Genomic DNA, 25,351 nt, shown 5'->3' on the forward strand with positions numbered 1-25,351 from the left:
TCCAACCCAATTCCAACTTTCGCCCAATATCCCTTACTTGCACAACATGCAAAATACTTGAGCACATTATTCTTAAGCCCATTGTCCCCTTCGACGAAGAACGTAATATATAAATTCTAACCAACATGACTTTAGGGAGGGTTTGTCTACTACAACGCAACTAATACAAATTATTCGTGACCTGACAAACTATCGACAAGCGCGGACAAATTGGCAATCTTCCTCGATCTATCTAAAGCTTTCGACGGCGTATTTCACCCAAAATTGTAATATAAACTTGATACCATACCAAGAAATAATAATATAACAAAGCGGATAAAATCATATCTATCTGACCGATACCAATTTGTTCAGCACGAAAAGCAGTCCTCCAACTACGTTGAAGTTTCCTCCGGGGTTCCCCAGGGAAAAGCATTTCCTCTTGCACATAAACGATATATGCTATGACACTGATGTCACAGTTCTCATGTTTGCAGATGACTGCGTTATTTACAGAGGAATTAGAGACGATAAGGACCATATACTTCTAAACAACGAATTGACTGATATAGTAAAGTGGTGTAAAAATTGGCAGATTATCATTAATTCAGAGAAAACCGTATGTATGTCAGTGACGAGGAAGAAAAACCCGTCTAATTTCACTTATACAATTAATGACACAGAACTGAAGTCTTTGGATGAATTCAAATGCCTCGGTGCTGTTCTTTCATCTAACCTAAAGTGGAGCAAGCAGGTTTCGTATTTAACAAATAAAGCTCTCATTGCACTTTTCTCCCTCAAACTATCGATTGCGTCGGCTTCTCCCGCTACAACGTTACTGGCTTACACATCCTTGGGTCGCTCTATACTTGAATAAAATATTATATGCTGGTTCCCACACTCGAAACAACAAATCGCCAAATTGGAGGGTGTCCAAAGAAGGGCAGTTCGATTTATTTATAACAAGTATCGCAGACTTGACTCTGCTAAGCACCTCCTTATTAAAGCTTGTCGTCCCACCCTAAGTACCCGAGCCCATCTCTTACGCCCGAAGTTCCTCTACCAACTATTGAGTCGAGGTCTGAAAGTGGACGTTGATCAGTACCTGTCCCCTTCATCAACAAGAAATACGCATTCAAAACACTATAAACATTTACCAGATATTAAATTTCATTGTGACACGTTTCGGTAAGCTTTCTTTCCACAGTCAGTTTGGGAGCGGAATGCAATACCCAATGATACAGTTAGCAGCCTGTCACTTCCTGTATTTGAACTGAAAACTGATCAGGCATTTTGATTCTTATCGTGACATATCTCTCTTATCATATTCCTGAGTGAAGGTTTTTTACTTTTTCATAATTGCCTGATGTCATCGTGACATTTTATTTTTTTTTTCTTTTATACAATACGCTTTCCTTAAATACACTGCCACACTGACACTATAAATGCTGACCTATTTTATGACCGAAGTGACTTGTATTTAGCGTGAGATTCCTGTGCTAGGTTTTAGTTTTCTGTATAGCTCTGTGTTCATTTTGACCATGCCTGTAACAGCCTCTAAAAGAGGCTAAGAGTGTGATCAAAATAAACAATATATAAAATTCAGGGGTGAAAAGCTGCCACACGCCCGACAGTATTGAGGTAGTACCCCGGAGCAATGTGCAGTAACTAAATGTCCCCTTCAGAAGAAAGTGTTTATTGAACTCCGTTATAATAATAACGCACGCATTAAATTTATCTTCTCGTGGAATTCTTGATGCTTGTTATGGTTAAGCAAAACATAAGATTAACATTTAACTGGCGATAATATTTTATGCGCGAAAGTAAGAAATATTTGCTTGGAAGTATAAAATGTGTTCATTACAAAGCGTCTGCTTATTTCTTAACATATATGTTGCCGGTCTTCATTTCTCACACTTATAGAGGTTCATTTGATAACTATTTCCTGCCTACACGACATACAATGTCTTGAAAGGCTGCGGGGCCCACTGCTGTATCTTGGATATATTGCGAAGCAGTCGGTTTTGAGATAGGTTTCAATGTTAGGCACACTGATAAAGTAGCATCCTGCAGAGTTAAAATTCCATGAGTCCGCTTTGGCAGCTCATGGGTTGAACTACAAAGTGATTTCATCACAAAACCGGTCAGTTAGCCAAGCCTCAACTGAAATTGTATTCCCAACGGAGGACGCGCTGACCAATAGGCGCCTGGGTTGATTGAAATGTTTACGACAGTTTTTCAATGTGGCCGGTGCGTAATGCCGGCCCAAATTTTGACATGCGTCATTCGTGCTTCGGTTTCCGTTCCTCGCCGAAGAAAACTTCCAAAACACTAGAGGCTAAAAAAAAGCAGCAGGCGGCCAAGTGATTTCTTTAATTGGAACATCATAGGCAACATTTCGCGTTTCTAGCGTTTTGGTTTTTGTTTAGGGTTTGAAGTCCAAAGCGACTGAGGTCATACTCCGGAAGTTATAACAGCATGAAGCATTTTAACGTGCACCGACACCCGCACAGTACATGGACACCTTGTTTTTTTGTCTCTCTCAAAACGCAGCCACTGCAGCCGGGACAAGTACTGATGTCGTTTCGAAAAGGGTTAAAAAAAAAAAAAAAAAAACTTTCTTGGTATATCAAGAGAGAAGGCCTACACATGTCTAATCTTTAGATGCGTCCTGTGCAGATTCGTCAAGCTATTAGAAATGGCATTGTTTTACTTTAAGTTTATCGCCACTACACCGCTCATAAGCCAGTACAAGAAAAGAAAGTTAGCCTCTCAAACAGGGCGACACTGAAGGCTATTTTTCAACAGCGCTTTCCAAATCTTTCTTTCTGTGCGTGTCTGTGGCGAATTTTGTAACAAATGCTATAAAACCGTGCTGTTTATACGAAGCTGCGGTCTGCGAATTCGTAGGAAAACGTAGTTTTAAATAACGAATCTGCAAGGTGTGGCTCACTTTGCTGCAGCATTAAATGTCTCTACCTCTCGGCCCAGTTTTTAATTTTAAACTTAGACATATTTTACTTCTGGCATATTTTTCTCATGTGCTGTAATGAAGCTCAGATGTCATGGTGAGTGTCTTTATGTTCTTGTGGAGCTTAGACCGAGTTCCGTGTACCTGTTGTTTTTTACTGTCCATGTTCCAGAAAGGTGCTATTTATGAAACAGCTATAATTATTCATGTATTACTTAAGCGCTTCTGCACTTCTCTTTTGAAGACAAGGAAGTAGTAATTAAACCTCATTTTTATGGTATTTTCTTTTGTCAAAAGAGAAACATGGACTCAATTTCCTCTACTTTGTGTACTCATAGCTTGACATCTTAGATACACAGTCCAAATAGACGCATAGCATGATCTACAAATGGCTGCCTAAGTATTGTTACTCACTGTAGAGGCTCACAGGCTTCAAGATAATTAGATAAATCCATTTTTGCATTCTTTTGCTTAAAAATATCGCTTTATATTTGGCTTACAAGTGCACATCAGTGTGAGACAACTAAACTTTCATCGCAGGGTGCGCCTTGAAATTGCACTCATGTGGGAGCACAGCCAGTTATTTCGGATATCGCACTTATCCCGCTTGGGCAACAGCCAGGAGTGCGACGACTTGTACCTACTAAACAATGAGGCTCCCCTAACCGTGCACACGCAGCAAATAAAGACCCACCGGTGAGTATGAGCTGTCCCACTGTGACGCTCTGCGAGACAGCGCCAGTGAGGCGGTGACGTGTCTGGCAGCGGTAGGTGCGGAAACCGTCCTGCTGGTCCGTCTCCCGGATTAGCAGTTCGCCAGTCGGCAGCACCGCGTACTTGGAACCTGCGAAAAAGGACGAAATCTGTGAGCTGCTAAAATACCTAAGCTATATCTGTATGTGAGCATTTCAAGCACGCATCTATTTTGCCACTTATTCTATGCTGATTTCAAAACGACCACGTCCCGTATCTTTTTTTCTTTCGACAATTTTTCATTTCCGCGAAAAACACAGCAGTCATAATGACAGATATAGGCACAATCAGTTAATTGCAGAAAAGTATTTTGAGAAAAATGTGAATATCTGTATGATACAGAGATGGCGTGCTGGCGGAACTATATTTGTTTTGTTCTTTAATTCGTGAACGTGTACACACAGAACAAGAAAATTTATCCTTGAGCCTCGACACATCGACACCGTATCCGATCGATCATGGGCGCCTACCCCACATAGCACTTCTTCCATAGTGGTAAAGCACGCTTTACAGAGGAAATGGCAAAACTCACCCTGTAGAACAAGTGAGAAATACCGCCTACCACGAGAGAAGCCGTCAACCAATGTTAGTGACTTATTATATTCACGTCGTCGCTGGTAGTCTTAGATCTGCTCTCGCGGGTGACTAGCAGGTGAACGATGGTCGAACTTGACCTAAAGACATTAGTGGACGCTGCAAGTTACCGTGGATTACTGGGTCGCCATTGAAGGGCATATGCCAGTTCGTTCTCGAAAAATATTCGGCTATAGTTGTTAATGGTGCGTACACAATTCAAAGCAGTGGCTAACTAAACCACGATAATCAGATACTATTCTCGAAATAGAATGTGGTTGACGACCTGGGTATCAAATTATACCGACACGCATTTATTTTCATGGAAAAATCAGTGGATGAAAAATTCCGGCATTTGTGACCTTGCATGCGAGGTGGGTTTCTTACAGCTATGCCATCGCTGCAGCCTGCAAGCTTTATAAAAGCGAGCGGAATTTGTGTTAACAAGAAGTTAGAATGGTCGAATAGCAATTAGGACGCCTGAAGGAGCAATATATGGCCGCCACTGGTGCAGTGTCGAGTTAACTGGATGTCTCTAAACTGCAGTGGGTATACTCAGACTAATTATGATGAAGGCTAGCGGCTCTCGTGCATGAGCGCAATCGTCAGACGTGCAAACCCCAGTACCACTGTGAAGTATTACGCACGCTGACAACTTCTGCAACCAGGACAGGCACACGGCATAAATTTCGGGACAGGACGGCTTTTAATGCGAAAGAATTTAGCACCTTATGAGTGGCATCCTCGAAACCCGCGGACAAAAAGTGTCCGCTATATTTGTCTTACTATTAAAAAAATAAAAATCCTTTCTCCACAAGGAATCGAACCTCCATCCATAAAATCCCCGCCGAGTGCTTTAACCCACGGATTTTTTTTTTTTTTATAGTGACTATCAACAGGACTGGCTGCCATGTTGATGTGTTGTCTTTCCTTGCCACCGTTTAAGTGAAGTTGTGCTAAGTTGTATTCTAGTTGTGTGGTGTTGTGTTGTATGTTTCAATTGGACTGTTCGCCTACAGGCTGATTACTCTGTAAATAATGTATATAGCTCTATGCTGAATTTAAAAGCATGTAATAAATATCATGCTGAAAAAAAGCAAAAAAAAAAGCGCCATGTCCGGGATCGTGAAATGCACATCATGATTCTCCTTATCTACCTTTTGGATTGGACTTCATTGGATTGGTTCTGAGGCTTCCCTTTTTTACCAGGTCGACCAGACATGTCCTAGCCAAGTCAATTCCCTACTGTGACGGAGTCTGTCCCGCCCTGGCGCAACGCCACCAGCACTATTTATCTAGTATGCCTTATCCAGTTCTCAAGGCGTGGGGATGAAAAAAGCGATGGCAATGACCCTGCAACTAGTGATAATGATAATGACGGTGCATTTAGTTGATAATGATAACGAGAGGAAACGCGGTGCACCGTGCGCAGCAGTGAAACTCAGGCTTTTGCATTTTGCAGTGTAGAGTTTTCAGTGTTTTCAGAATATTTTATATTTTAGGCGAGTGATATCCTAAACTCTTCTTAAACTTTGTATTTCGTGAAGTTAAATAGTCAGTACTGAGCCTCGATTTTTTTTTTTTTCACAGCGATATATGCCATGAATAAGAGGGACGTTTCGTTGCTGAAGATGCTTTTGAAGCTAACAAGTGTTCTTTTCAGCGATTCGACTTGATTTGGTTTAGAAACACAATTTTTTCCATGTTCATGGGTAATCGTCACAACACTGTGGCGCTGTGCTGTGCTTATTAGCAGCCATAGCCTTATATTTGTGGCGTAGCTAGACGATTAGAGAAATGACGTGAATACTTCGTCTTAGAATTTCTAATTTTAGTCAATTCGCCTATGCATTTGGCTATACTTTACATTCACTTACATAAGATCCTTACGTCCAGCTGCACAGGAGACGATGATCTTTTTCACAACTCTTCCGCGCTGTCATGCGCAAGTTCAATTGCAGCCCCCTTCCACCTAAAATGCGATGACGAATTGCAGCCTTCGTTGTCTTTACCGTTCTGATTACTTCTAAGAAGGCTCTTGCCAGGTACGAGGCGAAGATTCACGCGCTCTAAATTTCCCTTTTAAACATTTAGTGCAAGATTGGCCGAGTGAACTTGCTCGTAAATGTAATGCACAATTAGACACACAGAAAAACCTCATTTCCATGCTTCTTTTTGTGCTTTCTCAAAATTTCAGTTGCCTCTGTAAACGTCAGATTTCAAGTAAGTGCAATTAGTGCCGGTACGACTAGCTCAAGAGAGCTGCCTACGCCTTGGCTTCTGAGTTTGTGTGTTTAGATTTACATTAGGATATTTCACACTGCGCTGCGCTGTGGCCGATTCACGGTTTATACCCCTGTCGAAAACTCGATCTGTGCAGAATTGCGGCGCTGATGAAGAAAAAATCGATCTAAAGAAAATGTTTATTTTATTTTTATTTTCCGCATACTGTGGACAAAGCTATGTCAAAGCAGTGCGATAAGCAAAACTTAAGTCTTACTAGCCCACAAAAGAAGATGTAGCACAAAATATGCGTTCGCCGCACAAACATACTCGCTGAAATGTATGCAACACCAGACAATACTCCACAGAACATTTACCTGCTAAGCAAGTCGACAGACGTCAGAAAAATAAAAACGGGCAGCTAAGAAGAAGGCATTCGTTGGGAGCTGTATTTAAACCCCGCTACGACAATCGGTGCTCAACACAAAAGCTTGTACCTCACGCGCCGAACATACGGCACAGGCGCGGAGTTACCAACCGTGTAAGCACTCTTATGCAATGAAAACCAATGTGAGCTTTCTTCAGGCAGTTATATATTATTACTACGCATGCTATTTTTCAGACAAGTAACCCGAGTTTCCGTTCAGTATAGAACGCAACATTTCGTTTGTTTTCTCCAGCAGGCTTCTCTTAGTATGGCCCGGCGTTTTTCACCCCAATCCTGGATCACGCGATAACTTTGATTACATGTAATCAACTACCTTTAAAGCTGTGCGAGTTTTCAGGAATAGTGCGCAGCAGTGGAGGTATATGATAAACGATGGGGTGTTTTTGACAGACTTTGCGTGCACGCTTCTCATTTTATGCTGAATGTATTATCAGCGGTTTTCAATATAGCACGACACGATGGTTACATGATGTGAAGATAAGCTTAAAACGGAGAGAAATAGCAGATCACATTTTCACTAGGTACAAGCATCTGGTAAGCCTAGATGAACCATTAAATGTTATTCCCGGGCAATTGTATGCGCGCACGCCTTATGAACTGTAATGGTGGTCGTGTAGCATCGCTGATGAGAACAGTAACGACGTGGGAGAGATAATGAATCGCCAGCAATTGTAGCCACATTATGAAAACTTGGTTCTGACCGTTGTTGTACCCTCCTTAAGCTTGGGAGCCGAATCACTTAGATTTGCTGGCTTTTTACTTTGCCTGTCACTCTGAAAGCTGTATATGAAAAAAAAAAATTACTTTTTTCCTCTACTTATTCCTGCTTTCACAAGCCTGCCGAGAGAATGATTATATAAGATGAGTCGTGAAGATAGGAGAAAAAGGGAAGGAAAGAGCTTCAAACGGTGAAGAAAAGGCACAGTGATAGGCGCGTGGTCCCCAAATTTCAGTACACCAGACTGCGTGTCTGACGCGTGCGTGCGCAGGCAAGGGCGCCAATATCTGTCAAATGCAGATACCTGTGCTGGGCTTATCGTTCCTGCTCACGAGGTGCGTCTCTCACATAAGCAAACAGGTTGCAGCACATGAGCGAACACATTGTCGTACGGTGCGTAAGCACAGAAAGTGTCTTTTAAGTCCTGCTTTTCGAATGCAGCAACAAGAACTTTCTTGGCACTTGAACATAAGCTCCCGTCCGATAGAGCATGTCCCTCTACCGAAAAGCACGCCTTGTAACATCGGCTGTTTTACTGTATGTTTTCAGTAGAATATTAAATTTTCAGTTCCAGATCCACGGGAAATATGTGCTTTTTTATTATAATGTTAATTTTAGACCTCCTATAACCTCACGTTCTGATGGCATTTCACCGTATATTGGATTCCGGAGCATATAGTGGGTCCTGTTTGTCGCTAATTTGCGTTATGAAAATGAAGTTTAAAACATGATAGGTAGACAAAGCAGTTTGAACTGCGATTTCTGTAATTTCACAGAGATAGTGCCAACATTTCGGTGCTCATTGCGGAGAGCAGCTATTGTGCGAATGTATTCCATTATTTTTCTCGGGCAGGTAATGTCATCAAATCAGCCTCATTTAACGATGCAGTGTTCGTACCGAAATTAAGCTCTTATCTGTACGACAAAAAGCACGCTGGCGGATCAGCCGCATAACAAAAAGTAACCTTTCAAGTATTTGTAAATGCCCCTAAGCTTAAAATTAGCTGTCAAAAAGGGTGATTTTTGTGTGATCCTATATACATTTAACCACAAAGAATGGCTTGCCCGTACTGGCTACTGGTTATCTGGCGTAAGTTTGATAACGCTCACATATAAAATAACCTTTCAAATGACAAGCGCTTCTTTTTTGCCGCGTGTTACAAACTTTTCATTTGTAATAAAAATTGAGTCTCGGTTCCGTTTGTTGGTATAGAAGTTGAAAGTCGCAGGCGAACCAAGTCTTACGAAACTTATTGGCGTTTGAAAAACACAACTTCATGAAACTAACAGCTTCTAAGTTTGAGATTTGCATTCAACCTATTTTAAATCTTGCTTTTCAATCGGTAATTGCCTTCTATCCTAATTACCAGGTATAGCCTGGTACTTAGGACATTTTGGATTGGTCTTAGGGTTGTAGTTACTGGTTCTTATCTGCTGTCTACACTCGTGCAATAACTAGCACACCTAATGTGACGCATAAAATTTGTTTACTTCAGTAGGCATATCGCAGTATTTCCTTTGGCAAAAGAGAGACATACATTTGCTGCCCGCGCAAGCTGACAGCTGAATTACATTCCCCAGGGGCAACCAGTATACCTTGTATATTGTGTGCTATCAATACAAATTACGCCTGTATGCCTCACGTTAGCCGGTTTTCAGCGGCCCTACTCTCAGAATAAAAGAAATTTCTCCAAATAAATATTTTCAAAAGGTCGTGTGAAGAAGTAAGTGTTTCTATTTGGCGGAACAAATGTGTAGCTAAAACGCATATAGTTGTCGGTAACAATACTGCCTTATTCTGTTTGAATAACTGCATAAGCTCTTTAAAACGCTGACGCAAAAATGACAGAGTAGGAAAAAATGAGTTTTCAAAACGCCTGCAATTCTCGCATCACGCGCGGTTTCAATGGCGCTATGAATATCTGACAATGTCCAATAAACAAAGTGTACGTTCCGCTTTATTTAGACCGTCGTATGCTGTGAATACAATGCTTTCCCGGAAACTTGTATTCTCTGCTGAGATGAAAATATCGATCGCTGGCAGCCAAATATCTATTCTTCGATCAAAAATACAGACAAGGGTGAAATTTTCAAAACGGCTAATGCGAAATTCATGAATATGTCTTGCTGCTCTCGACGAAGCCAGATGGCAAAACTGCCATCGGGAGCCATAAATTGCAGAACTCAATGTGCGCGGATCGGAAAGCTTTCATACATGCGAAATGCGCCGGACCGCATTAAGAGCTTTAGATGGCCATCGCAGACATGGGGCTGTTTGTTATGCCGCTATCTATGGCTCTAGCTTATGCGACTGCTGAGGCTCTAGTACTGTCGTCTGTTGTTAACATTCAGCGCAGAGCAAAGCGATAGAGAAGCCCGGCACTGTCGTTCGACGTAGATCACCTCAGCTGGATAAGTAGAGGAAAAAAGGTGCTTTGGTCTAACCTTCCTTTTTTTGCTGAGCTCATTAATAATGGGAATCCAATAGAAGGGAACGGCGAGTGAATGCTCGCCCCTTCAAGATATAGGAAATGAAACCGGCGAAAATCCCACTCACACAGAGTGAATAAAAGAAAGTACGCAAAAAAGAAAATGTTTTTTCGGGCTGCTTTCGACGGCGCTGAATTATCAATCTGTTCTTGCTGCCTACCCATAATGGCTAACAAACTAAGCTACAGCACCGTGCCTATTTTCTCGACTCGTAAAAGTGAAGAAAATTACGTATGAAATATTAATGAGACTTCGTGCTGCTGGCGAAGGTACGTTTCTCTTTCAAACCTATTTTTGCCTGACTTTAGGAGATTGCAAAGAAATGTCTCCACGCGATGATATATTTGACTTCAAAAACGATATATTACCTTATTTGAGGCATATTTCAAAGATATGTGCTAGATGAAAGAGCTGGGAAAGGAACCTTATCGAAGAAAATCTCTCAGGCAGTGCATTTCCACGATAATCTGCGCGCAGAGATACTAACATTTTAAGTTCTTCAGGCCAGGACTTCTCCTTGTCATTAATACCTGAAATCCTGGGGCCGGGTTTCGAAACCTGCGCGCTCATTTCCAATCACTAAGGCACGATCAGCGCTGGATTAAAAGAAGCTTCTTCCATTTAAGCCCCTATAATTGCCTTCAAGCTCTGGCGCTCCGAGTGGCTCAGACTTCTACCTCCTTTTGTTTATATTTTTCTCACACACTGTCCTCTTCGAACGCCATGTAGGCAATTATTTAAAGAAGCACAGAAACAAGCGGCTTCCGCCAATTGTAAGGCTTTGCAAGACTTGGCACTTTTATCAGCGTCGAATAAGACTGTTGACGTGCTGGTCCCTGGACAGAAGTGGCCTTTACCATTGCCGTGGAAACTACATCACTCGTTCCCTTCATTTTTGCAGAAGCACTAAGCACATCCTGATGACAGCTGATGTGTAAAAAAGCGGTTTTAACCTTCGAACAAATCACTTTTGTAACCAATACTTAGATGGCGTTTTGAAATTATTGTACACGTTATAAAATTCGTTAGCGGCGTTAATGCCCAGCTTTCTGGTGAGACTTTTCCGCTCGTAATTTAACGCATGAACGCATCCTAAAGTGAACACCCAGTATCAATCTCCGTCTCTCATGACCGAACAAAGCGGACTAATCGAAAGCACGTCTTTGCACTCAAAAAACAGTGTAATGCAAGCAAGGTCATGTATGTTGTGGTGAGGACAAGAAAAGGAGAAAGTAATTTTATTCGATGTTAAGAACAATGTGAAAAGGTAATTAACTGAAGGTTTCTTACTAAGAGTTTTAATGCAGAAGCAGTTTAAAGCGCCTCATGGATGGTCAGTGCGATAGAAAAAGTATAGCCGTAGAATAAGGAATCCCTTTTTCTGTAGTTATGCATGTTGGACACGTTCTAAAGAGAGTTGGGAGTGCTAGATGGGGCTCGAAGCCCCAACGGTAGCGTTGTCCTTCCGGCTCGGGGTGCAGCGGAAGGCATCAGCAGTCCCGGCGAAGACGAGGCATCGACTAACAAAACAACTTTTAATACAGCATCACGTAGGAACGGCAAAAGAAGCAAATCCGAAGATAGAACAGACACGCTAACAAAGCAGGTGCCTCGGCGTCGTCTGGTCGTCGTCTCTTTGAGTGGAAGCAGGGTTGCCAGGTATTTATAACATGACCCGCCAGATGTTCAGCGCGATGTAGACCTAAAGCAGCCAAACTTGGACCCATAAAAGTAACCCAAAATAGTAAAACCAGAAAACTTCATACATTTAGGTTGCCCAATTTATTTCACACGTTTTTAACAGTCATTGTTGATGTACGCCGCCTTGTGTCGCAAAAGCTGGAGTGCGCCGAATGTGCCGTACCAAGTCACAATCGAGGACCAAGGGGCTGGACAATACCTCCACCACACATCTTCTATTTCACATATGAATAGGCGGTATTCAAGCACTCTACTCTTGCGAACTCTCTCCTTGAGTCACAATGAAGTCGACTGGATACAATCCTGCGTTTACTTAGAAACAACATCCGTCTGCCCGATTATTCAAATAATGCCACAGTGGCATCATGGAACAAGACCTTTCTATTAGAAAACAAGCCTTGCAGATATTCTGAGTTCCACAAGTTGTCCATTAAGTTGCTTGACTACTTTAACGCAATCGGCAATGCCGGGAAGCAGGAAATGGGACCAAGCAAGATTTTGACCGGGCACACCTATGCCTATCGACCCCGCTATGTACGAATTTATTCATCCGTACCATAATGCCCTATCATGAACAATCAACGAACCGCAGAACACGAGTGCAATGGCCCGTCTTTTATTGTCCCATGATTGTATAAGTCACAATTATGCTGCGCCCCTGCGATGCAGGGGTCATTTTCCAGCAGCCAAAATATAGTGCCTAGAATATACTGGCAGTATATTCTATAGAACAGAACAGGGCGCTGGTCACCACACCTGTACACATAGACTCGCTATATAGCTTCGCGGCCCAAGCTAAACCTTGTTGGAGAAAAGGCATTTGAAATGGTTTGGACGTTTCAAGCAAAACCACAGAATAGCCTTAATGAAGAGGAGAAGATAGCCAAATAGCCAACCAACAATATTTCCCGCTAACCACTACATAAAGTAGCCCAATTTGGCTATTTATAGCCTCACCTGGCAACCCTGAAGGAGCCGCTGCTTTTTATACGCTCGGCAGTTCAGATGGAAAGGGAGAATTGATGTCATAGCAAGCTCTGCTGACAGTCACGGCGGCGCGACAGAATCTCCTCCCCCTCCTGTTAACGGGTGAGGGCGACACTCTCTCCCTCGAGCGCTGGGCTTGACCAGCGTTTTGCACACACACGCACGCACACACATGACACGTGTAGATTGAACAAGTGAGAGGATGTCCGCGGAAGGAAGCGCTCGGCGTCCGAATGCACGGCGCTGAAATGGCCAAAATGCCCTCTGCATTAGGCTAACCAGCTGCGACTGTCTGCGTGAAGTTGGCAGCTACCTGTGGAAACCACACGCACACAGGTCGGACTATTTAAGACTTCTGTTAGGCCGTTCTTCACTTGCGTAACGTGGCAAGATGGCCTCACAACAGCGAGACCCGGTCACCTTGTCCTGGGCCGAGATTTCGGCAACTTCGCCTGATAGCCCAGATTCTGCGCCCATCGAGAACGCAATGCTATTTAAGTTAGTCGAACGCCGCTCCCGCAAGCGGAACGCCAACTCCAAGAAGGCGGACGCCAAGTTGGCTGGCTCCTCAACACATCAAGGCGCTGCTGCGCCCGCTGCAGCACTTTACGGCGGGCCCTCACGTAAGACCGGACCCGTTTGGAAACCAAGTCGCTTCCGCGGCTTCACCCCGAAGACATAGTTATCATCCTGAAGCCCCGGGTGACCGTCGCTCTCCAGGATGTGTACCAACATGGCGAGCTGGGAGCAGCGTTCGAGGCCAGCCTGGGCACCCAGGCCGCAACATCACTCAGCCTGCTCCCCACGTGGGAGCAAAATCTCATCGTCTCAGGCACCCGACAACCGCACGTCGCGGACAAGCTTGTGCTAAATTTAGAAACTGACTCACCAAAGGGTCGGCTCTCAATGTACGGCCAGCTGAAACTCACTGGTGATGTGTGTCGCGGCGGCATCACCGTAGCCAACTACGAGACCAGTAGGTCACTACAAAACAAGATCCAGTGGCGTGCTGGAGAGCTTGGCAATATTCGCAAGCTTGGAAACTCAAACGTCGCGGCATATCACTTTCGTGGGCAAAGTGGTGCCGCGATTTATTCATTGTAATTTTGAAGTGACCCTTGTGCGTGCCTAAAAGAGAACTGTCCCGGCCTGCGTGCGGTGCGGCACTGTGGGCATCGGGCGGACACAAGCCCCTGCCCGGACAACGAAAAGTGTGGCCTGTGTGGCCAAACGGTGCCTGTCGCCGAAGGGGTCAAGGCAACTCACAAATGCACTCCGTCGTGTGCAGTCTGCGGGCAAGCCCACCCTACCAACTCCCGCGACTGCACAGGAAAATTCCGCCAGCTCAAGGTTCCCGGCCCCAGGGCCAAACGCCGTGAGCCCCCAGCAAACCAGCACCCTGGTAAACAGCTAAGGCATCTAGCTTCAGGTCGCAATGGCGGAACGCCGCCTTGTGCTCCCGCTACCGACCTCAAAACGCCGCCCGGGAAGAAGAAGGCGCCTCCACCGCCACCGCCCAGCGGCACGGACACCCACCACTTCCCAGCCGTCAAGACAGACGGCGCTGCCGGCGCTCGGGCATCAGCGCCCCAACATGGCAAACAACAGGTGAGCAACTGGGCTGGGATCGTCTCCTCTCCTCCCCCAACCCCCCTTTTCCACTCACCGTCTCCGCGCTCGATGCGGAGTACAAAAAACAGATTGACGTCCTCCGGGCACAGTGAAATTTTGCTCAACAAAATTCAAAACTTGGAATCAAAATGGCGTCCGCCGCTTCGAGCCCGCAGAACTCGGACGCAATGGAGAGCGACGCGGAGCTGTCGCCTGCCCTCGTGACAGCGATCTCTGCGATGGAGGAGCACTTATCCTCCAAAATGCGATCTATGATCGAGACCGCTATAGACTAGAACCTCACCAAGGTCATAAGTGCCATACCCGCGGTAGTCTCAAAACACATCACGGACAATCCCCGCCTCCTCCGTCGGTCGGGGCCCATTAGGGACGTATCGCGTCCTGCAAAATTCAACCATCGAATCATTGATTCAGACAATGAGGACAGCTGCCCCGCTCCTGTCGCCACCCCCGTGGCACCGCAGGTAGCAGTGGCTCTGGGGCGGCCACTCCCTCATCCTCCTCCCAAAAAATGTTTAATCATGGCGAGACACCTTAATCAAAGGCGTTCTCCCACCTTCAATTTGGCCTTCTCAACTTTGATATCACAATGGAACTGTAGAGGCGTTAAGGACCGCACTAAGCGGGCCAATTTTCCCCTCTACCTTGAAACCTTCGAGTCTGTACCAGTCGTGGTTGCCCTCCAGGAGCCAGGCCTGGGCGCCACACTTTCAAATTGCACGACGTTCCAACAGGATCCCGCGTCTTGTATTCTCGTACATAAAGCATGCACAGCCAACTTAGAGGATCTCGATCTCCAAATAGATTATTCCTATGTAATGGTGACCATCCTACCATTCCGCCGCAGGGACCCGCCATTGCATGTACTCAACGTGTACTGCTCTCCCAAACTCAAGCGAGTGACATCCGCGGACCTCTTCAGCCGCGCGCTTAGAGTAGCGGGTCGCAATCCTCTCCTGATCGTGAGGGACTTTAATGCTCCCAGTCAGCTGTGGGGGTATCGCAAGGAGGAGTCGCGCGGACGTAAGCTGGCGGAACTTGCGTCCACGTTGGGCCTCACCCTCTAGACTGACCCCGTCCACCCAACACGGTTAGGAAACCCCTTGACACGGGATACCTGTCCGGACTTAACCTTCACTCGCAACATAAAACACGCAGACTGGCTCAACACCGAGGAAACCCTCTGTAGTGACCACTGCATCCTTAACATTACAATACACACACGCCCACTCAAACGTCCCACAACATTAGCACGTATCCCAGATTGGACAAAATTTAGGCAAAATTTTGACTCACTTGATAACACACCCATTTCCGAGCAGGGCTACTCAGCATGGTCCCAACAGCTGCTGACACACCTTATCTCGCATGAAACACAGATCCAGCTTTCAGAGGCGGTCACGGACGTGGATAACCACCTTCTACACCTCTGGGAAGCCCGTCGCAGCCTCGTCCGCCGTTGGCGACGCTAGAAACACAACCGCAAGCTTAAAGCTCGAATTGCCGAGCTCACCTAGAAAGCGGCTGAGTACGCGGCCCAACCCGCCGACTCCAACTGGGTGGATAGATGTAACACGGCCGCGCGACAAATGTCCAGCCGCAACACATGGCGCCTCTTTCGAGCCCTCATCGACCCAACCCAAACACGGACCGGAACACAAAAACATTTGCAGAGAGCCATGCATGCTTTCTCTGGCAACACGACTCAGCAGGCACAGAAACTCAGGGACCTGCATCTGTGTACAGCCCAAGATCCCCGTGGATTAGCATACTCTTATGCAGGCAAAGAGAACACAGAGCTGGATCGACTTTTTCCAGCTCCATGATCTGCGGGCGGCTCTTGCCAAAATGAAACGGGGCACTTCCGCGGGAAGGGATAAGGTCACCGTCAAGCTATTGGCGAACCTGCCCGACTCGGCATACCAGTCCCTCCTCGACTACATCAATGCAATTTGGCGCGAGGACACCCCCCTACCAAGCGACTGGAAAACGGCTCTGGTAATCTTTATTCCTAAATCAGGCAAACCACATGACACAGATAACCTCCACCCCATCTCTCTCACCTCCTGTGTGGGCAAACTAATGGAGACGATGGTGCGGGACCGGCTATCTGAATATCTTGAAGAAAAACATGTATTCGCGGACACCATGTTCGGATTCCGCCCATACAGATCCGCTCAAGATGTCCTCCTGCAACTCAATCGGGAAGTCCTTGACCCACTCGAATGCCCCCATAATGACTGGGTAGTACTCGCCTTAGATCTCAAAAGGGCATTTGATAACGTAACACACGAGATCATACTCACTAACCTAAGCCAGACCGACTGTAGCCTCAACACATTCCAATACATAAAGCAATTTCTCACGGATCGTCAATCCTACATTCGCATCCAAGATAATGAGCATGGTCCTTACCTACTCCATCACGCGGGGAAACCCCCCAAGGCGCGCGGTACTTTCCCCGCTGCTCTTCAATTTGGCTATGATGCACCTGCCTGCCCAGCTCGATGGTGTCACTGGTCTGCAGCACGCCCTGTATGTCGATGACATCACCTTGTGGGCCACATTTGGCAGCATAGGGGACATTGAAACCAGCCAGCAAACAGCGGCGACGATAGTAGACCGCTACGCCCGCCGGTGTGGTCTTCAGTGTTCCCCACAAAAATCGGAATTTGTGCACCTCCGCCCCTCGCCAAAGTGCACAACTCAAATCACTCTTTCTTTAGACAGTGGTCCCATACACGAAGCTGACGAGATACGGGTACTCGGACTTTACATTCACAAACAAAGACGCTCAGACACAACATTGGTCAAACTCCGTAAGGTGGGGGACCAGGTGGGCCGCATGGTCCGCCGGGTTTCAAACAAACGCGGGGGGTTACGAAGTAAAGATGTCTTGCGGCTGGCAAACGCCTTCGTGACCAGTCGGATTCTCTATTCGACACCTTATCTCCACCTACAGAAACAAGAGGTGGACGCCCTTGAGGTCATCCATCGCAAAATTATTAAGCGTGCCCTAGACCTCCCCATCACTACTTCAAACAGCCGTCCTATGGCCCTTGGGGTGGTGAATACTTTCCGGGAGCTCCGGGAGGCGCACCTTACAAATCAGTACACGCGTTTATCGCAAACAGAGTCGGGTCGCCGCCTTCTTGCTCTGCTCCGTATCGAACACACCACTCATGGAAGACAAGTTTCGCATCCCAGAACTGTGGACACGCACCCTCTGTTTGCGACATCTTCCAGCCAATATGTCACACGAAGATCATAATGGTCGGCGCCTGGCACGAGCGGAAGCCCTATCCCGACATTATGGCAACAAAACAGGTGTATACTACGTGGACGCCTCCGGCCCTCACCATAGGGGATGGTACACGGCCGCTGTAGTTCACAACAGCAAAACGGTTAATGGTCTCACCTTCAGAGCCCACAGTATACAGCACACGCAGAAGAGGTGACGATTGCTCCCGCGGCCTCACATTCAGATTCAAAATACATAATTACCGACTCGCGAGGAGCCTGTCGGAACGTCAGACAAGGCTGGACTCCCTTACTAGCCTATCAAATTTACTCAAATTGCATACGGGATACGGACCCCGCACTCCGTTACCTTATATGGGCCCCTGCTCATCAGGGTTTGGCAGGAAATGAGGCAGCAGACGCAGCCGCCCGCGCGCTCTCTCACCGGGCTGTTTTCTCCTCCCCACCCGATCAGGAACCCGATTTTAATCCAGCCTACACCTTCAAAGATATCACGATCTACTATCAGAATTGTCATCGCCTTTAACCCAGCCCATGCAAAGGCCTCAAAAAGGCGGATGAGCGGCTCCTTCTCCGCCTTTTCGTCAATACATTGCTGTGCCCGGCAGCACTAAAACATTTTGACCCCTCCTTTAGTGGCAGTGGAGCGGTGTCTTCTGACATCTATCATATGGTGTGGGCCTGCCCCTCTAATCCAGCTGTTCTCCCCATCCCCAACCACACCCGGGAGGACTGGGAGGCGATCCTGGTCGGCTGCCACGACTTACAAGTCCAACAAGCCTTAGTCGGGCGCGCCCGGGCGGCGGCAACCACCACGGGGTCCCAAACTAGGGACCTCCACGTAGTGCTTGTAAGGACCGGTCCCATATACGCCGATCCGAACATACCTTCAGGCCCTTGTATAGGTAATAAATGTTTTTGCCACCACCCACCATTCTGCATTAGCTGATGCTCTTGCGTTCGCTGCACTACGCTGCGACCGCGTCGTTTGACACACATATGGGTGACGCATCGGAATAGGAGGAAAGTGTAATTTTCTTTCACCATTCTTCTCACAAATGCCATTTATGAACTCCAAAGAAAGCACGAAGCTCACTCCTTGGCTTCCCTTGCTGTCAAGTTTTGGCGAAGCGTTGAACTGGCAAGAAAAATATTCTTTTGCATGCAGATGTTTCACGCGGTTAAGTTAAGAACACAACGGTGCATTTCAAATGTAATGGGCTAGAAGCCTATTTAGCTAAAGGCAGTGAAGTGGAGTGGTAAGTGAATACTTGATAGTTTTCATTCAATAAGACGGAAGTTATATTTAAACTCTTTTTAAAGTCCTGTGAGTGATAGGAGCGACTTCGTCTATGTTTCTCTGTTGCTCACAGGCTAACTCTGAAAAGTACTAATTACAGCTTTTCAAATAATGTGGGGCTGAAATGTGAGAAAGAACACTTAACGGAAGAAAAACAAACGGAGGGGGGAGGAGAGGAGCAGCGAGTGCAATACGGCGACGGTACTTTCTTTTCTAAAAACTTCAAAAGCGGGCGTGCGGCACAGATAAAAATACAAAAGATGCATGCGTTTCCTGTTAAAAGCACCTAAACGAATCAAAATGCTTTTACAGGCTTGCTAGCTTATATCGAACCTACTAACGTATGCAGCCCGCGAACAATTCAAGCACAAAACTGCGGCAAGTTAGTGATGACACGAATAAACGAAGTCACCTCAGTACCGTCGACTGGGACAGTAAATGCAAAGAAAAAATTAATGTATCTAGACAGGCAAAGCAAAACAAGGAAATGCAGCCCAGCTCCGGTCGAACAAGCAGCCCATATCTCGAAGAACGTCCTAGCACCCAGGGCGGAAGCATGAGCCTCTCAAGAAGACAGGACTTTAATTCTCCTTTCTTTACGACGCCCCGTGCTAACATATTTGGAACTCTTTTATCCCTGAAGTCCTCACTAGCCTGGCATAAAGAATGAACGCAGAAAATGCGAGCGATGGAAGGCCAGTTCTACTGGCCGACGATTTCCCGATTCTTCGGAGCACTGTCCCTTTACTACCTTCGGACGCTGCACTTTATTTTATTTTGCCTTCATACTGCTAGCTGAGCAAGTGTTTTCTGCTTGTTCTAATTCAGAGTCAGTAATACGACATACCTATGTAGTACTGGAGGCAGCTTGCGACTCTCCGGCGTGTCCATAAAGAAAAGAGGCCATAAAAAGGGCGGACGGCGCCCTGCGCGGTCCCTCATAAACAAGTGTCCAGGAGCGCCCGGCAGACACTAGGTGTCACATCGTCACCCAAATTTCCTCGTAAATTGGCGCCTGAGCCCTTCGAAGGGCCATCTTTAATGGACACCGGAGACAGTTCCTTTATGGCGCCTCTGAGGCAGCTCGTCCTCCACGCGGTGCGCTCGCTCCCTGTGCGTCCTTCCGCTATTTCGAGCCCTCGTTGGCTGGTAAGGGGTGGGCGGGGCCCGAGGTGAGAGCGGGAGAGTGTTATGTTGTGCCCTTAGGGGTTCTTCCTTCGACGCCAGGTTTTACGGCGCGGCATCTCCGGCCGCACTCTAACAGGCTGCCTGTTTTCATGTTTGAATCCCTTTGTTCTCCTTCAGAGCCTAACATTTTCTTTCTTAACCAGTGAGCCGTGACCGTGGGAAGCTGCAAAATATGAAATGCTGCATCGAATGAAATAGAATAAAAAGCGAGCGGAGTCTCTGGATTAAGCTTAGGCTAGTCGCTCAGGGGAAATGAAATCTGAGCTATGAGCACAGGGACGAGAAAGACAATGAGGAGGAGCGCTGGTCGTCAGTGCGCTGATCCTTGTTACGCACGTTTTTCCCATCCGAGTTGTAGGAACACAGTTTATTCAGAAAACGTTACGTTCTTTACGAAGTGCATAATATTTAAAATGTCAGCAACGTTCAATGCGTGTAGTAGGTCCGCTACCGTAAATTTTGAGAAGCCCCTGAATAGTACTCTAAGAATGTAGGAGAAGTAGAGTTGCAATTTCGTACTGGAATCAAATATTTCTTGGTTTTCGAATACTGATATTTTGAGGCATGCTATATTTGGACTGTGTAACTGAGTCGTGTTATTAGACCGGCAGAACGAAATGTGGTTTTAGAGGACGATATCCTTAGGGTACTTGAGTCAGGATTGCTATTTTGTGTTTTAAACGCAGCGCTCCAAGAACCACAGTGGTACCTTCAGCTTCATCAAGCAGATGCCAGTATTCTAGTGGAAAAATTGTAAAGAAAAAAAAACAACCGGTGAAAGTAAATCAAATTATCATTTCTGGCTTCACCATATATATCGGAAAAAGCATATATTTCATTCTGATAAGTTGCCTTATTTACAGTGTTCATCAGAGGTGCGAACCCTAAATACAGTATAAGGTTTATTTTTCACATGGAAAACTAGTAGCCAAAGTCTAAACCCCTACTGGAACTCTAGTAGGCTTCTGTTTTCGCCGAACCATGCGAATTTAGAATTACCTGGGCAGCTGGTCATATCTATCTGGCGTCGGTACTGCTAATGCACTTCACGGATTTACATTGTAAGCCCAGTTTGCCAACACTTGTCTCGCTGAAATCACGGGAAACTGAAATTTTATTCCCATTCGTGTTTCATGCGATTCTCTGAGAGTGCACACAGAACGCAAAGGGCGCTATCTGCCGTTATCTGTCTCACAACACACTTAGCACGCCCACCGTTCTTCAAGAAACTCACAATGCTGAGTGTCTTTTTAGTGAAAATGAAATACCTAAAAAGTGTCAGCTTTCCTTCTATGATTTAAACAATATTAAGTGCAAATATCTATTGATTACTTGACACTCTATAGCAATCTAAATAAAGGATTAATTTTTATTGCTTGTCCTAGCCCACTTTTTGATCTTCAGTTAAATTTCTATCATTAAACTTACGATCACCAAGCACAGAAAGGCATGCAAATTAAATTTACACCTGTAATTCTAAAGGGCCCCAGAAAAAATTCCATCTGATAGCTCCCGCGGTAAATCGAGAGTTGAGTGGGAAGAGGAGACTAGGAAATTTGCTGGGACACAGCAATCACGGCTTTCTCAACCAAAATATAGCAGGAGGTCGGTTGTACTTGATGGCGCAGGTCACCGTGATGTGGTTGCTGCTCATGATGACGATAGTCAATTACTGCTGACCAGATGTTAACAGACGCTGGAATATGATACTGTGCGTACGAGGAATCACGTTTTGTTTTATCAAATGGAGCAGAAGTGAAATGGAATGAAGGGGGAGGGAGGGGGAGGGGATAATGTCTGACCCATCACGATGTACCAACTTAGTCAAAAAGTGAGTATAAATTGCGATAAAAAGTGTATTCGTGTTATAAACACTGTGAACCTGATATATTATCCTTGGTTAGTGTAGTGTGTTATATAACAAATTAGAGAAATAATGGCTGCACTATAGACAAAAGGAAAACTGGTTCATACCTCCTTGGAAGCGCGCAACAGAGATGAGAAGCATGAGGTGCTTTATTCTTTTTTTTTTTAATATTTAGTTTGAAACATGAACTGCAATTATAACGAAATGATTACGCAGCAAGGGGTTGCCTTCTATTGGTTCGAGACCTCGGAAATCGACATTGAAGAACGAGCAAATAGCGCTTTAATTGACTTGGATAGCTGGGTCAAAGCAAATTGCTTGACAATTAACACGAGCAAAACAAAAGCAGTGAGTTACTCACAGAAAGGAATACAATTATTAGGTAGCATAAACATCGACTAGGAACCGAACAAATTGAACTTGTAGATTCTGTCAAAGTATCCGAGTGGTATTTTCTAGCCACCTGACTTAGAATGAACATATTGACTATGTTCAATTGAAAGTGTCATCAGCTGTTGGCGTCATGACCCACGTTAAGACATCTTCTACCTCCTAAAATTAAGCTACTTTAATATAATGCTCTCTTGTTATCCCTTTTCCAGTACTGTATCCTAGTTTTGTGTACTACAGGAGTAACCAATTTATCAAAACTCCATGTATTACAAAACAGAGCCGTCCGGTATATCGCTGATGTAACCAATCTCCATCCCACCAAAGAGCTTTTTTCGATGTATGATCTACTTTCGGTGTTCAAGTTATTTGATTACAGACTTATAGTGACTTTTAAATCTCACATAAAATCAAGTAGCAGTTGTATAATTTCACTTGGAAGCATAAAAGGAATCCCTGGAAGCAGACAAACTCGACACAATGAAAAATACCTTGTTCCAGTACGTCGCACGTACTCATATACACAATCACTGCACTATAGTGTACCCAAATTGTTAAATAAGGTGCATTTTTCCGGATTTGATCCAGTTTGCTTGTCGAACCACGATATCAGCCTCTATTGTCAAGGAGAGTTGTTATGAATTTGTAACATCTTTTTTGCATCTTTGTATACCATCGCTTTCTGTACCAGCCGTACTTTCCCTCTTCTTTCCTTGTATCTTTGTGCTGTATTTTATAACCTTCGTTCGTTTGTACAGAAGGAACAGTACATAGCTTTACCCGGTTTTTATTTGTTTAAGCGTGTTTAGCTATAAACATGTGAATTGATTTTTTTATACTGTCTGCTGCTCTGCCAACTTTGTAAGGGGGCCCAGAACCCCGTCCAGCTGTTTTTGCAGCTTTTAGTTCTGGCCCCTCCTTTTCTATCTAAAAGGAAATAAACTTTAACTTGAACGTAACCCGGCATGGATGCCCATACTTTGTGACTACCGAAGTTGTAATTTCTTCTGTGGAACCCATGATCAAGACAAAAGGCGCGTTATGTTGTCTAGAGTGTGACGGCGGGCCGGTGGATACATTTCCAAAAGCAGACAAGCCAACCAGTAAACTAAAATTTGATGTTGACATTGCAGTGCCCAAACGGGGGCCTTGTTCACAATAAAATCGCACCAAAAAGGTTCGTCTTTAAAAGCTAGAGCAAGCGCCGCAAAGATCGCGCGTTAATGATTTAGGATTTTCGTCGTTGCCATTAAGTATGTGTCAGATTGTCTGTATTTTTATTATTTTATTTATTTACTCTCAAGGCCAAGACATTACAGAGAGGAGTGGGTTAATAAACACAATTTGAACAAAAACAAGAACAGGGAACTGAATACATTATACAATATAAACAATGGTACATTAAATGGTATTAGAAATGGTTGTTTTGAAGAGACTGGTGTCAATAATGGCAGCGAGGGAGGCGGGAAGGTGGTTCCAGTCAGAACAAGTCTTTGGTATGAAAGAATTAAAATGTAGATTCGTCCGGCAGTTGGGTATGGCAACCTTGAACTTGTGGTCGGTGCGGGATGAAATATATGATGGTGGCTGAAACAGAGAGGATCTAAGAGTGGAATTGGAATGAAAAATCTTATGAAATAAGCAGAGGCGCGATATTTTTCGGCGAAGAGACAGATCAGGTATATTAAGGTTTGACTTCATTATGGAGACACTGGCAGTACGCTGATAGTTTGATAGTATGAAACGTGCAGAACGATTTTGGATGGCTTCAACATTGTTAATGAGTGTATTGATATGCGGATCCCAGATTGATGACGCACACTCGAGTTTCGGTCGGACCAGGGATTTATATAGCATCAACTTTATATTAGTAGGAGCAAGAGAAAAATTCCGGCGTAAGTAACCTAGTGTGCGACTGGCATTTTTTGTTACGTAGTCGATGTGAGTTTTCCATGAAAGGTCATCAGTAATGTGCACGCCGAGATATTTATAAGATGCAACTTTGGTTAAATGGGCACCATTAAGCTTGTAATCGCAGGGAAAGTAGTTAGTAAGATTACGTGAAACTCGCATTGTCTTGCATTTAGTATGGTTTAGTTTCATTAACCAAGTGTCGCACCAAGAAGAAATAGTATCTAGATCAGATTGAAGGTCAAGATGATCGGCAGGGTTAAGGATTTCGCGATAAATAACACAATCGTCAGCAAACAGTCTTATTGAAGAAGATATGTTGTCAGGTAAGTCATTAATGTATATTAAAAACAGCAGAGGTCCTAAGACAGATCATTGTGGTATGCCAGAAGTTACAGGGCATGCGGGTGAATTGCAATCATTAGCTGTTACGAACTGCGTGCGGTTAGAAAGAAAGCATTCTATCCACTTAAGAACGTTAGGATCGAAGTTCAGTGCACTTAGATTGAGCATTAGTAATCTGTGGCATATGGTGTCGAAAGCTTTAGCGAAGTCAATGAATATGCAGTCTATAGTGGATGAACGATCAATAGCAGAAAATAAGTCATTAGTAAAGCAGAGCAGTTGTGTTTCACAGGAATAGTTTTTTCTGAAGCCATGCTGATAGTTACTGAAAAATGAATTGGACTCGAGGAAGGTTATAATGTGACAATAAATGATGTGCTCAAAAATTTTGCATGGTACACTAGTTAATGATATGGGCCTGTAATTTTGTGGACAATGAGAGTCACCTGATTTGTGCAAAGGAACCACCTTCCCCACCTTCCAGTCATCAGGGAGAACACATGATTCCAAAGACTGTGAAAAAATATTTGTTAGTATCACTGAAGAGTAGATGGAAGTATCTCTTAAAAATTTCGGGTTTATTCCATCTTCACCGGGAGAAGAAAACTTTATAT

General features: G+C 44.9%; 1 protein-coding gene across 1 annotated transcript in view; it reads right to left on the minus strand.

Annotated features, from left to right (window-relative positions):
• Positions 1-25,351, minus strand: part of LOC146193974 (cell adhesion molecule Dscam1-like) — a 640,182-nt gene that overhangs the window by 396,374 nt on the left and 218,457 nt on the right. Inside the window, exon 4 of the mRNA XM_084600664.1 lies at positions 3,645-3,794. Coding sequence (XP_084456790.1) covers positions 3,645-3,794 — 150 coding nt within the window. The remainder of the gene's footprint in view (positions 1-3,644; positions 3,795-25,351) is intronic.

Source organism: Amblyomma maculatum, chromosome 4 (genome assembly GCF_055883805.1).
Source record: "Amblyomma maculatum isolate TAMU_Amacu chromosome 4, ASM5588380v1, whole genome shotgun sequence".
Taxonomy (NCBI): Eukaryota; Metazoa; Arthropoda; class Arachnida; order Ixodida; family Ixodidae; genus Amblyomma; species Amblyomma maculatum.